Raw genomic sequence first — 12,704 nt, forward strand, 5'->3', positions numbered from 1 at the left:
CCTCCGATTTGGGGGGATAGTCCCCAGGGAAGAGCTCGCAAAGAGGGGACATCCCTGCCGGGGCCGGGCGAGGCTGACGCTGTCCCGGGCCCGGCCCCTGCCGGCAGAGCTCGGGGCAGGCGCGGCTCATCTGCCGGCGTGTTGAAAGTGCCTGTTGTCCCCCCGCCCCTAGCGCCTGGCCTCCTCGCAAAGGCAGCGCGGGGCAGGTGAGAAGCCTTTATCTGATTTCCTAAGGGCAGAAAAATCCCTTTGATTTTGCCCCGCAGAGGGGAGCGGGGGGTGGGGGTGCCGTCTCGGCGAGCAGGTGCGGCTGGCGCTCAGCAACTCGCCTTATCATGTCAGCTCTGCGTGAGGCTGCAGGGGCCGGGGGGCTGCCACGGCCCCAGCACACCCATGGCAACTGCCCCACTGCCTGGCTCCTACGGCAAAGCCCGGTGGGGCAGAGGGGGCAAAGGCGGGCTCCTTGCCCTGCCTCTGGATCACAGGAGCTGGGATGGGCTGTATGCCAGGAGTTTGCCCCTATTTCACAGCTTTTCTCACAGCTGCATTAAAATTCTCCTTCAGCAAGGGGAAACTGAGGCACAGAGATGCTGAGACCTGCTGAAGCAGGTGGGAAGTGGTTGCCTGTTCGCTCAACCCCGGTAATTTTCTTGCTGCTTCCCCTTCCACAGCACACGTACTTCAGGGGTCAAGGTGACAGTGGTCATGCTACTCCAGGGTGGCAGGGATGCCACTGCCACTCTGAAGCAGCCTCTACCATCACAGCTGATCCTTTGTCTCTGCCTTTCCTCGCCTCTCACAGCTCACTCCCCCCCCCCCCCGGCTTTTGTGTTATTACAAATTATAAAACAATTTTTTCCTGCCGTCCCGCATTCTTCTGCCTCCTGCAAGAATTTTAATGTATTTATTTTTGCTATCAGGGGAAAGCGCCGTGTTCCTCGGCCACCCCCAGGCAGCCCCGGCCCCACTTGGCCACTGATGGAAATTAATGACGGAGGATGCAGGGGGAGAGCAGACACCCCTGCACCCCTGCACCAGAGAGGTGGGGGGACGGGTGCCCCCCCAGCCAGCCGTGTTTCTCCAGTGACAAGTCTGCAGAGGACAGAGAGCTCAGCTGTGGGAGGGGTGATAGGACAGAGGGGCTGTGGGGTCCCCAGATGGGCCTGGGGTCCCCAGGAGAAGTTGTTGGTTATGGGCTGGGGAGGGGACAGTTATCAGGTGGCTGGGCCAGGCCAAGAGGTGCTTTGAGGTCCAGTTTTGAGGGTGCTGTGTTGGAGAATTATCTCCATACAGCAGCATGACTTTGAAGTCCTCTTGAGGAAGAGGAGACCTCCCCAGGACTCCAGCCCACTCTGCCTCTTGTGACAGCATCCCCAGTGATCCCCAGCCTGCTTGTGAGACAAAGCATGCCCTGAGTGGCCCATCCTGCTCCCCCCACTGAACTCCCTGTGCCTCTAGGCTGGTGCCCTGATACTGTGCTGAGCTCTGTCCCTCATTCCCAGCCATGCAGCCCCAAGGGCATGGCTGGGGTGCCCTGCTCCAAGAGCCCTCCTACCCCACAGCCACAAGGCTGGGGGGGGCTCTGGCTGCTGGGAGGGAGCGGACAGGGGAGGAAGTAATGGGCCTTTCCTGCTGTGGGGAAAGCTTGGCGATTTCCAACCCAAACACCCCGGCGCTCAGCGGCCGCATACTTTCCCAGCGTCCCTCCCCTCCTTTATTCCTGAGGACATTGGCAATCAAACCCACGCTGGCCTCATCTCCTGCTCCTGCAGTGAGGTCATCGAGCTGTGTTTGTGACATCCCGGCATTTCCATGGCAGCGCGCTGTGATGTCATAAGCCCAGGTTGCGACCTCACGGCAGGAGGAGAATGATCTTATTAAAACAACATGGTCCCCATCCATGGCTGCTCACAGCTGGGGGACTCCAGTGCAGGGTAGCAGCCAGCAGACAGCCTGTGGCAGCCAGGGGGATGATGAGGATGGTGCCCTCCCTGGGGTTATGTCACCAGTGGGAGATGGTGATGGCACAGGGCATGATCCAGAGCTCAAAGTGGAGGGTGGCCCCCAGGGCTGAGCTCCCAACTGATGCAAATACACAAAGCCACATGGTGCTGAAGTGACAGTGAATTTGGGGACAGCCGTGCTAGAACTTGCTCCTCAGGGTCCCCCAGGCCTGGCCACAGTGCTGCCCACCTCTGGGACCAAGTGTCTGGGGCCTTATCGGGGTGCAGAGCCCTTTCATGTCAGGCTGGCGGGCAGCAGGCAGAGCTGATGAGGACCTGTCCCCAGATGACAGCAGCCCGGTGCTGACAGCGACTGCAGGGCCCATTCTTAAATTAGACAAGTCCCCCTCCCCCTGGCCAGCACTCCTGGCCCTGCCCCATGCTGGACATAGCCTGGGACATCACGGCCCACAGCACTTTGTGTGGCCAGCATGACCCGCACACACATGTGCACACACCTGTGAGCACACAGCAGGGACGGCTGCTCATCCCTTGGGCACTGACAGGTGGAGATGGATGGATGGATGGATGGATGGATGGATGGATGGATGGATGGATGGATGGGTCTGTAGCTCTCTGGATGGACAGGTAAAGGGGGTGGATGGGAAGAGTAATGTAAGCATTTGTTGATGGATGGATGAGTGTACAGACAGCTCAGGAGATGGATAGAGAAATGGCTGTGAGAAAGCTACTTGCGGGTGTGGATGGATGGATGGATGGATGGATGGATGGATGGATGGATGGACAGGAGAAGGGATGGCCCTAGCAGCACTGTTTAGTGAGCCCGTGTAACTCTGGACGTTCTTCCAAATAACCTAAGTTTCACACAGCATCTGTCCTGGGAGAGAAGGGAAAATCTACGTCCCAAGGGGGAAAATTTGCCATTCTCACTGCAGAACAATTTGAGGGCCCGACCTTGTGCTGCTGCAGCAGTGCACCCTCGCTGCTAGCACAGAATCCACTGGCCAAAGGGGAAACTGAGGCCAAGGAAACTGGCTTGCAGAGCAACAAAGCTGAAACCACCCCTCTTCAGGGAGGCACGGGTCTGTGGCCAGTCCCACTCGTTCCAGCTCCCCACACGTCCATCTGTCCATCCATGGGAAGGACACGCATATCTGGGCTGCAAGCGACGCCGCTGTCCTTGGGCCCCGCGGGCTGTAAACATGATGTCATGTGGCAGCACACACAGCCCGCTCTGTGCACGGGTCCCGCAATGGGCTCCACAGCTTCTGCGTGGGAGGCATCGACCATGGCCCACAGCCAAGGGAACTGCAGTCAGGAGATAAAATCAGGTTTGCTTTAGGCTGGAGCAAACAGCCTTTTGCAGGAGGAGTAAGGGACAGGGAGAGCAGATGGAAAAGAGGAGACACCTCCCCGTCTTGGAGAGTTTGGCAGGGAGCAGGGGTGATGTGGGAAACTCCAGGAAAGCCCGGCACTGGTCTCAGGTCGGCTCCCTTTGCTCCTACTTGACTTAGAATAACTCCATAGGCACTTGAAGTCACTAATCAGCCAGGACCACTTGAGAGCAGCCTGGGGCTGCCTCCCGTCTCCTGTGATAACAGCATGCCAGCCCCGGTTCTCTCCGGCATCCCACTCTCACGTCCTCGGGGGAAGGTGCTGTCCCACCAGGGTCCCGTGGGGCACAAAGCAGGGGGAGCCTGGATCAGAGCCTTCTGCCAGGTGCTGAGCCCTCCATGGTGGGCATGGGTGACACACCATCATGCTGGTTGATTTGCCTCTTGTTTCAAAAGCTTTGTGCTGTCCCCAGGCCGCTGCCCAGGTCTGAGGGGTCAGACAGAGGGAAAGGAGGGGAAGGGGACCTTTGGGAGAGGGCCAAGAGGGTCCCACTTGAACTCTTTGTGTCGGAAAAGAGCAGCTGTCTCCAGACCTGGGATCTGTCCACATTCCTCTTGATCTCCCCATGTCCCTCTTTGCAGCCCCACCGCCCCCAGCACGGCTCATGACTCAGGCAGTGACAGAGTGGTGACACACAGTTGATGTAACAGACTGACTCCAGTTCAGTGCTCTGGGCTGTTTACAGTCCTGGGGACCCAGGATCAGCCTTCTCACAGCCTGGGCTTTCCTGGGGATGAGTCAAGGGATGCCCTCCCCTGGGACATCCCACTTCCTCCCCCCATCTGTGGGAGAGCAAATCGGGGTCAGTGGATGCAGCTCTGGGAAAGGCTTCCAGCTCCTGGGTGACACTGCACAGGAGGGGTCCCTCCCTCTGAGGAGGCACAGCCGCCAGGGCCCTCCATAAGCAGCGTGTGGTGGGTGGTTGAGGGGCAGGGGGTCCCTCAGTGCCTGTGTCTGCACCCACAGGCCCTGCCGCTGAGATGAGATCGGACCTGACCATGGCTCTGTGGGATGAGTACAGTCACGGCATCCCTGGGGCAAAGTGACACACAGGATGTGACCTGCCACCCCCAGCTCCACATCCCCACGGCCGAACACAGCATTTGCCCTCCCGCCTCTGCTGCGCTTGTGGCCAAGCCGGGCCGGGCCGGGCCCGCCCTGCGGGACCTCCCGGGAGCTGGCGCTGCCCCGGCCCCAGGCGGCACCCGCCGGCCGCGCATGGGTCACGGCCCAGCCTGTTCCCTTCGGCAGTCCCCGCCGGGCGCCCCTGAGAGGGGCTGATCCACCCAACCCTCCCGGCCCCCCACAGCACGGCCTGCCCCCCAGCCCGGGCAGTGGCCCCGCGGAGCCCCGGCCGGTGCCGCCGCCGCTCCCGCCGTCCGAGGACGGGGAGCACAGCCTAGCGGCAGCAGCGGGAAGCAGCCGGGATAACCATGCCCCGCTCCGCGTCCCGAGCAGGTTGCGGGGCACCGGGAGCGGCCCGGGGAGTGGCTGCGGTGGTACAGCTTGCCCTCCCACAAGGCCGAGTGCCAGGTCCTGAACACAGGTCCGGGCGACCCTAGTACGGGTTTTGTCTGTGGATGGATGGATGGATGGATGGATGGATGGATGGATGGATGGAGAACTGCCCTGTGGAGAAGGAGTCAGGGGCACTGGTGGATCAAAAACGGTAAATCAGCCGACAATGTGCACTTGCAGATCACGTCTGAGACTGGAAAATAAGAAGCACGCCCAGCAGGGCAGGGAAGGTGGATGCTCCTGCTCCACTCCACGCTTGTGAGAACCCACCTGAAGTAGAGCAGCTCTGGGGTCCTCAGTGCGAGAGACATGAACCTGTTGGAGCAGGTTCAGACGAGGCAGACAAGGCTACAAAATGATCGGGGGGCTGGAGCACCTCTCCCGTGAAGACTGAGAGATTTTTGTTGTTCAACCTGGAGAAGGCTCGGGAACACCTTATTAGAACCTTTCAATATATAAATGGGCTTATAAGAAAGATGGAGAGAGACCTTTTACCAGGAACTGTAGTTTTCACTCTTTTTGCAAGAGGCAATTGTTCTAAACTGTGGGAGCTTACAGGGTTCCACTGCCCGGCAAGGGGAAGCACAGTTACAGCAGGCTGGGAGAGGCCGAGGCATCCTCTGCCAGGGGGAGTGAGAGCTACAAGGTCTCGGTTTCCCAGGCTGGGAAGCTCACAGAAGTCCTCGGATGGGGACTCTGCTGCTGCACGGGCTCTGCACCCGGCCGGGGCAGGGCAAGCGACAGAGCTGTGAGCAGCCATGAGGTGGCAGCAGGCGCTCGCTCTTGGCTGTCCCAGCCTGGGGTGCCTCAGGGGTGTCTCCAGGCACGGGGTGCCCTGCACGCCAGTCCCCGCCCCGCTGGCAGGGAGCACACGGCGCGCCAGCCTGCAGCCCAGCGCGGGACACTCCGGTACCGTGGTGAGACAGGACCGAGGGCACGAACAGCCACTCACGGGGCTCTCAGATACCTGCCCAGCCTCACACAGCCTCCCTGCCCAGGACCTTGTACCCAGTGCCCGATAAGGGCGGTTAATGATCAGCACTGCTGTCCCGGAGACGTGGTGCCGGACACCCCTGAGTGACACCTGGACAGGGTACTGCCTGTCCTCCTGTCCCAGGCGGGCCAGAGCAGACACGTCCTGCATGCGTGGTCCCAGACACCCCAGCAGGGTCCTGCTCATGGGCTGGACAGCTCGGCACGCACCAGCTTGAGGCAGGAGCTGGCGCCGTTCTCTCGCTGGCATGAAAACATACCAAACCTTCCTCCAGTTTGTTGCCAGCAGCCACAGCGGGCTTACCAAGGTCTCCCCAACTGTGCTCCTGGCTGGCAGTGCCTGGAGGAATTGTTGAGAGTCTGGGACAGTTTGGACCCAGCTCCCCACAGCACTGCTGGGGGACAAGGCAGACACAGGGGGGTGACAGGCAGGGAACAGAAGCAGGGCAGGAGGGCTCAGTCCAGGGAGGGAAGCAGACCTAAAGAGCAGCGCAGTGGTGAACCTGGAGCTGGTGCAGGGCGTGCGGGGTCTGGGATGTGATACCCAGTGCCAGAGTCAACGCTGGCAATGCCAATGCTGGCACATGTTGTGCCCTGGCTGGTGCTGTGCCCAGCCCTCGTGCCGTGCCTGGTGTGCAATGCCCAGGATACGGCACCTGGTGCCACAGGCTCCATCGTGCCAGGGGGCTGTACCTGCCGTGCCATGCCAGAGCTGGCTGCCAGCTGCCTTGTGCATCGTTCCACCACGCACAGCACACGGCACTGGGTACCGCTGGGGCCATTTCCAGCACCCAGCCCCCGGTGCCTGCTCTGTCCAGTGTTCGGTGTATGGCTCGTGGCACCCAGCGTGCTGTACCGAGTACGTGGCACGCTGCAGCCGGTCCCCACGGCCCGGTAAAGGTGTGCCGCACGGCACGGACTGCCCCGTGCCCGGTCCCCGCTGGGCAGCAGCCGGTACCCCGCATCCAGAGCGCAGCAGCCGGGACCAATTCCCGTTGCGCAACGCGGAGGGTGCGCGATTCTCCGCTCCCGGTGCGCGGCACCCAGCGCGCGATGCTCAGTCCCCGGTGCCGGTGCCGGTGCCCGGTCGCCGCCCCCGCGCCGCCCCCCGCGCCGCCCCCGGTGCCGCCCCCCGCCACCCTCGGTGCCTCCCCGCCCCGCCCCGTCCCGTGCGCTGCCGACGGAGCATGGCGGGCCCGAGCGGCGGGGCCCGGTGGCCGCTGCTGCCGCTGCTCCTGCGCCCCCGCCCGCCGCCGCCGCGCAGCAGCCCGGGACCGCCGCGCAGGACCGGGGGCTCGGCGGCAGCGGCGGCGGGGCCGGCGCGCCTGAAGGGACCGGAGGAGCTACCGGGGCCGGGGCTGCTCCGTACTTTCGTCTGGCTGTTCCTGCGGGGCTACCTGCTGCACACGCACCGGCTGCAGGTGCGCCGGGGCAGCCCGGCCCGGGGCTGCGGGCGTGCGGGGGTCGGGCTGCGTGGGGGCCTGGCGACCCTGCACGGGGCGTAGCGGGGGAGGAGGAGGAGGAGGGTTAGCAGGGGTGCGTGGCATGGAGGGGCTGCAGGGGGGCTGCGGGGAGGGTGCTGCACCCGGAGGGGCTTTGCAAGGGAGGGAGTGGGTGCGGGCTGGGGGCAAGGGGAGGTGGGCTCCAGGGAGGGGGTTTGCTGCCGACAGGTGACGGCAGGGAGTGAGCGGGGGCGGCAGGGCAGGGAGCAGAGGGGCTGGGCGGTGGGGGACACCCGGCGCCGTACGGTGATGCTGGGGCCAGCAGGCAGAAAGGGGCAGCAGAATCGAGTGACCTCGGGAGGGTCCAGCCTGCCCAGGGCTGCTCCAGCATCCCCGAGCCGGTCAGGCAGCTGAGGGCAAAGGTTCGGGGGCATCTCACAGGGTCCGGGCATCCCTGGGCTCACGGCTGTGACAGCTGGAGGGAGCAGCGGTTTTGGGTGCAGGTGACTGGGCAGGTTTTTGGGCAGATGATACCAAGACAGGGGAGGGGTAGGCAGAGGTATTTGTTTTCTTCTGTCAACACTTCCTCATACGTCGGATGAAGCAAGCAATGGGCTTGGCTGGCTGCAAGCCAGGCGGCATCTTCCAGCGCCCTGGAGCTCTGACCAGCCCGAGAAGCGTGCGGGATCAGGCCTCCCTGGCATCTCAGAGCACCAGGCACTGCTGGCTGGAGAAGGGGTTGTCACAGGACAGTGGGATTTCAGGGTGTAGGCACTGGAGCTCCCTCCGGCTCCCTCCTGCCCTTGGGACACAGCCTGGCTTTGCAGAAAGATGCCCTCATGCTCTGGAGGTGCCTTTCCCCAGGTCCAGGCAGCTCTAGCTCCTCACAGCCCAGCTCTCCAAGGCCTGCTCTGTGCCAGGTCCTGGCTGCCAGCAGATGCTGGTGGGCAGGCTTCAAGCCGGGGCACAGCTGCCCCGTGCCCACGAGCTGCCTGCAGTACCGGGGCGGCCGTCCCTCCCCCTCCTCCTGCCACCATGCACGAGGAACGTCTCCCCGTGGTGACGAATCCAGCTGAATCCAGGCGCAGGCTGCGATGCAGACAGTCACCAAGGGAGATTGTACCACGTGCATCCCCGCAGCCACGGGGAATGGGGACCAGGGCTTGCCTGCTAAGTCCCCTGCATGCCCCCCATGCTTGGCCATGCTCTGCAGGGGCTCTGGCAGTGCCTGGGTGGGATGGAAAGTGGCCTTTGGACACGGCCCTGCTCAGATCCACTTGCAAAGGGCTGCCCAGCTGCCCCCAAGGGATGCACTTGGAGGTCACGGTGCTCCCGGCCAGGGAAGCAGGCGTGGCACCTGTGGCTGCAGACAAGGAGAGGGGACCTGCAGCCAACAGGGCCTAGAGCAGGGCTGATGTTGGTAAACATCCCCTAGCTGGCTTGTGATCCTGTGGCCCTGGGGCCATGCCCTGGAGGTGACAGCCTGTTTTGAGAGCAGCCCAGTCATGCCCTAGCCTGGTGCTGCCTTCCCACTGCTGATCATTAACCACCCTTACTGGGTGGTGAGTTCAAGGACCCACTCAATGACTGTTGTCCCCAGGTTAAGCAGAGATGGGGCCATGCTGGAAGCAGCAGGACTTAGTCCTGCTGGTGGTTGCTGCAATGGTCCTGCATCTCAGCACACTCCTGTGCTTGGCACTTGTCTCTGTCCCTGCTGTCCCTTCTTGGTCTTCCTTCCCCAAAAGACCCACCAGGCTGTTTCTGCATCTCTGGGGTGGGTGAAGGATGTGCCAGTCTGTGCTGAGGGGTTAGCGCCTGGTGTACTTGGTGCTGGGAGAGGAAATGAGCCCAGAGACACCAGCCCAGGCCATCTGCAGAGCACTTCAAGGATGCTGCCAGCTTGGGGGTGCCAGGGGCAGGTGCTTGAGCTGAGGTGATGCTGAGGGGTCCATGGGATGGGTGCAGATAGACACATTCAGGGCAGTGTTGGGGCCGGGAGGATCTGACCCAGCTCGTCCCACTGACCTTGCTATACTTTGTGCATCACAGGTGATATCCCGACGCCTTTATGGACCTATCTGGAAGTCAACCTTCGGACATTATAGGAACATCAACATTGGGAGCCCAGTGGTGCTGGAGCAGCTGCTGCGGCAGGAGGGCAAGTACCCGATGCGGAGCGACATGGCGCTGTGGAAGGAGCACCGGGACACCCGGCGCCTGCCCTACGGACCCTTCACCGAGTGAGTCCTGCCCTGGCTCTGCTCCCTGGGCCAGCATGCATCTCCTGCCCCTTCCTCACCTCTAGGGCCCAGGTGGCAGTTTGCATTACTCCCACTCCTGCGAGCTGCCTGTCCCCACCAAGGGCATGGCCACGGTGGGTGGAATGACCCCTGGGATGGTTCCAGCCTGGGGTGCAGAGTGCACGCACAGGGATTGGGGAACTGCTGCCAGCCACTGCTCCCTGCCCGTCCACGTCCCCAGCGCTGAGCCTCGTCCCCATCCAGGGAGGGGGAGCGCTGGTACCGCCTGCGCCAGGTCCTCAACAAGCGGCTGCTGAAGCCCTCGGAGGCGCTGCTGTACGCGGACGCCATCGGGGAGGTGGTGTCAGACCTGATGGTGCGCCTGCGGGAGGAGCGGAGCCGCAGCCCCTCGGGGGTGCTGGTGGGGGACGTGGCCAACCTGCTCTACCGCTTTGCCCTGGAAGGTAGGGTGTCCTTTCCCTCACCCCTGCCCTGTCCCACCATCCCCATTCCTCCAGAGGTTTGGATGCTGTTTGTCCCCCACAGGCATCTCTTATATCCTCTTCGAGACCCGCATCGGGTGCCTCAAGCAGCAGGTCCCTGCTGAGACCCAGCGCTTCATTGACTCCATCAACCTCATGTTCAAGAACTCCATTTTTGCCACCGTCCTGCCCCGATGGAGCCGCAAGGTGCTGCCCTTCTGGGACCGTTACCTGGACAGCTGGGACACCATCTTCGCCTTTGGTGAGCGGTGACAATGGGGGTCTAGTGTGGTGGCACTGGACTCCCTAAGGACCCTCAAAAGTGGGGCAGTCCCTGGCCAAATGTCTTTTTGGCAGCCCTTGCTCTGTCAGCTCTGGTTCCTACTCTCTGTCCCTGCAGGCAAGACACTGATTGACCGAAAGATGGAGGAGCTGGAGGGGCAGGTGGAGCGTGGCAAGGAGGTGTCCGGCTACCTGAGCTACCTGCTGGCCAGTGGCACACTCAGCCTGGATGAGGTCTATGGCAGCGTGGCCGAGTTGCTGCTGGCTGGTGTGGACACGGTGAGAGCCAGGCAGCTGCTGTCAGGGGATCCCTGCTGTGCTCCGTGCCCAGGGGAACCCATGGGGCCATGCTTCACCCACCCTTGAGAGCTCTAGCCCTGTTGGGGCTGATGCCCCACAGAGGGAAACCCTCAGGGATTGGTCAGTACAGACCCTGTCCTCTGCTCTGCTTCGTATCCTGCTCCCTGCCTCCCTCTCCCCTGTGCTTGCTGCCCCTCACCCCTGACTTTCTGCATACCAGAGCAGGGGCTCTCTGGTGCCGTACTGATGCTGTGCTTGGCACAAGGCTGCTCAGGTACTGGCCCCAATTCCTTCACTCCCCCTGGTGCTCCACTCCCCAGACCTCCAACACGCTGTCCTGGGCTTTGTACCACCTCTCCCGGGACCCAGGCATCCAGGAGACCCTGTACCAGGAGCTGAAAGCTGTTGTGCCTGCCGACCGGTTTCCTGCTGCTGAGGATATCCCCAAGTTGCCGATGCTTCGGGCCATTATCAAGGAGACCCTGAGGTACATCCCAGCTGTGTCCCCTGCCCTGAGGTCCTGGTCACCAGCCCCTTCTCCAGGGGGATGCACCAACCAGGCAGGATGCAAGGCTGGATTTCAGTCCCTCTGGACTGCAAATATCCACCTGCCCCACTGGGGAGCTGCTGAGCCTTGTCCTGCCTGCATCTCACTCTCTCATGGCTCTCCAGATGAGTCCTGCTCCCCCACTAACTCTCCCCATATCCCAGAGTCTACCCTGTGGTGCCCACCAACGCCAGAGTCTTCTACGAGAAGGACATTGTCATCGGAGACTACCTCTTCCCCAAGAATGTGAGTGGGGGCTGTGCTGTGGGGACCCGCAGTGCGCTCCGTGGGGCCAGGCGGGGTCGTTAAACCCCAATTCCCGCCCCGCAGACCCTCTTTGTCCTGGCGCACTACGCGATGTCCCATGACGAGACCTACTTCCCCGAGCCCGAGCGGTTCCTGCCCCAGCGCTGGCTCCGGGGACACGGCTCCCCTCACCACCCCTTCAGCTCCATCCCCTTCGGCTACGGGGTTCGCGCGTGTGTCGGGCGCCGCATCGCTGAGCTGGAGATGCACCTGGCCCTTGCCAGGGTAAGTAGGGATCCCTCCTCTTCGGGTATCTTGCCATGAGCTGGGATGGGCGTCCCAGGGAGTCCCCAAGGCACTGCCAACCCCGCTTCTCCCCACAGATGATCCAGGCATTTGAGGTGCGGCCGGACCCCCGTGGCGTAGAAGTGACATCTGTGTCCCGCATCGTCCTGGTGGCCGACAAGCCCATCAACCTGGAATTCATCGCCCGCCCGGGAGCCCCCTGACTGCACGTCCACCCCCACCCTGGGTGCCAGATGGAGATCCCCCTTACTGCCCCACAAGGAGGACAGGAAGGCAAACCCCTTCCCTGGCCTGCTTGGGTCAGGGGGCTCACAGCCCCACAGTGGGAAAGGTGGGGGGGATGAGAGACTGCTCCCAAATCACCCTTGGGCCACTAGTAGCCCCCTGCCCAAAACAGCAGGAGGCTTGGGGAACTGCTGTGCCTTTGACACACTGCAGGGGGGTTGTGTTCCCCCCATCCCGTGCCCAGCAGGGCTGCATCAGGAGCTTGGGAGCTCTTTTGGGGCTGGGGGAAAGCAGGGAGGGGGCTTGCAGCCATTCGGTGTCTCCATCGTCCTGTCCTTGTGTAGCTGCGCGTGGATCTGTGCCTGGAGCCAGGACATCTGGGTCCTCTCTGAACAGCTGACCTTGGCCTCAGAAACTTCTCTGTGCCTCACTTTTCCCCTTGCCCCCAGGGGAGGGTTGAGTGCTGGTGGTGTTTGGGGTTTGCGCCTTTCCCAAGGGACAGAGCCAGCCCTGGTCCTGGGAAAGCACAACAATAACACATTCCTCATGATGGGAGGAGGTCTGTCACCACCCAGCACTGGTATTGCATCCCCTGGCAGAGCCAGCCGGCTCAGGAGGGGTGTTTAGATCCTGGGACTTCCCACTGTCAGCCTTATTGCACTGAGATGCTGATACGGGGTCACTGATAAGGGGAATGGCAGGGCTCACTGCAGACAAAGCAGGAAGAGAAAGACCAGCTCAGCATCCCCTACCCCCAAGCCAGG

At 62.5% G+C, this 12,704-nt stretch overlaps 1 protein-coding gene across 1 annotated transcript; it reads left to right on the forward strand.

Moving 5' to 3' along the window:
• The first annotated feature begins 7,033 nt into the window (after positions 1–7,033).
• LOC135309008 (sterol 26-hydroxylase, mitochondrial) lies at positions 7,034–12,355 on the forward strand. The gene is made up of 9 exons (XM_064434823.1): positions 7,034–7,291; positions 9,362–9,552; positions 9,817–10,016; positions 10,099–10,296; positions 10,435–10,595; positions 10,937–11,103; positions 11,328–11,409; positions 11,494–11,694; positions 11,793–12,355. The coding sequence occupies exons 1-9, from the start codon at positions 7,058–7,060 to the stop codon at positions 11,916–11,918; spliced, it is 1,560 nt and encodes a 519-aa protein (XP_064290893.1). The 5' UTR covers positions 7,034–7,057; the 3' UTR covers positions 11,919–12,355.
• Positions 12,356–12,704: the final 349 nt, after the last annotated feature.

The sequence above is a fragment of the Passer domesticus genome, chromosome 10 (assembly GCF_036417665.1).
Source record: "Passer domesticus isolate bPasDom1 chromosome 10, bPasDom1.hap1, whole genome shotgun sequence".
Lineage (NCBI taxonomy): Eukaryota > Metazoa > Chordata > Aves > Passeriformes > Passeridae > Passer > Passer domesticus.

Excerpts from the sequence above, each read along its gene's own strand:
- LOC135309008 (XM_064434823.1), top strand. The coding sequence starts at position 7,058 with ATGGCGGGCCCGAGCGGCGGGGCCCGGTGGCCGCTGCTGCCGCTGCTC. Across the intron at positions 7,292-9,361 it reads TGCACACGCACCGGCTGCAG|GTGATATCCCGACGCCTTTA; the intron begins GTGCGCCGGGGC and ends TGTGCATCACAG. Across the intron at positions 11,410-11,493 it reads ACTACCTCTTCCCCAAGAAT|ACCCTCTTTGTCCTGGCGCA; the intron begins GTGAGTGGGGGC and ends CCCGCCCCGCAG.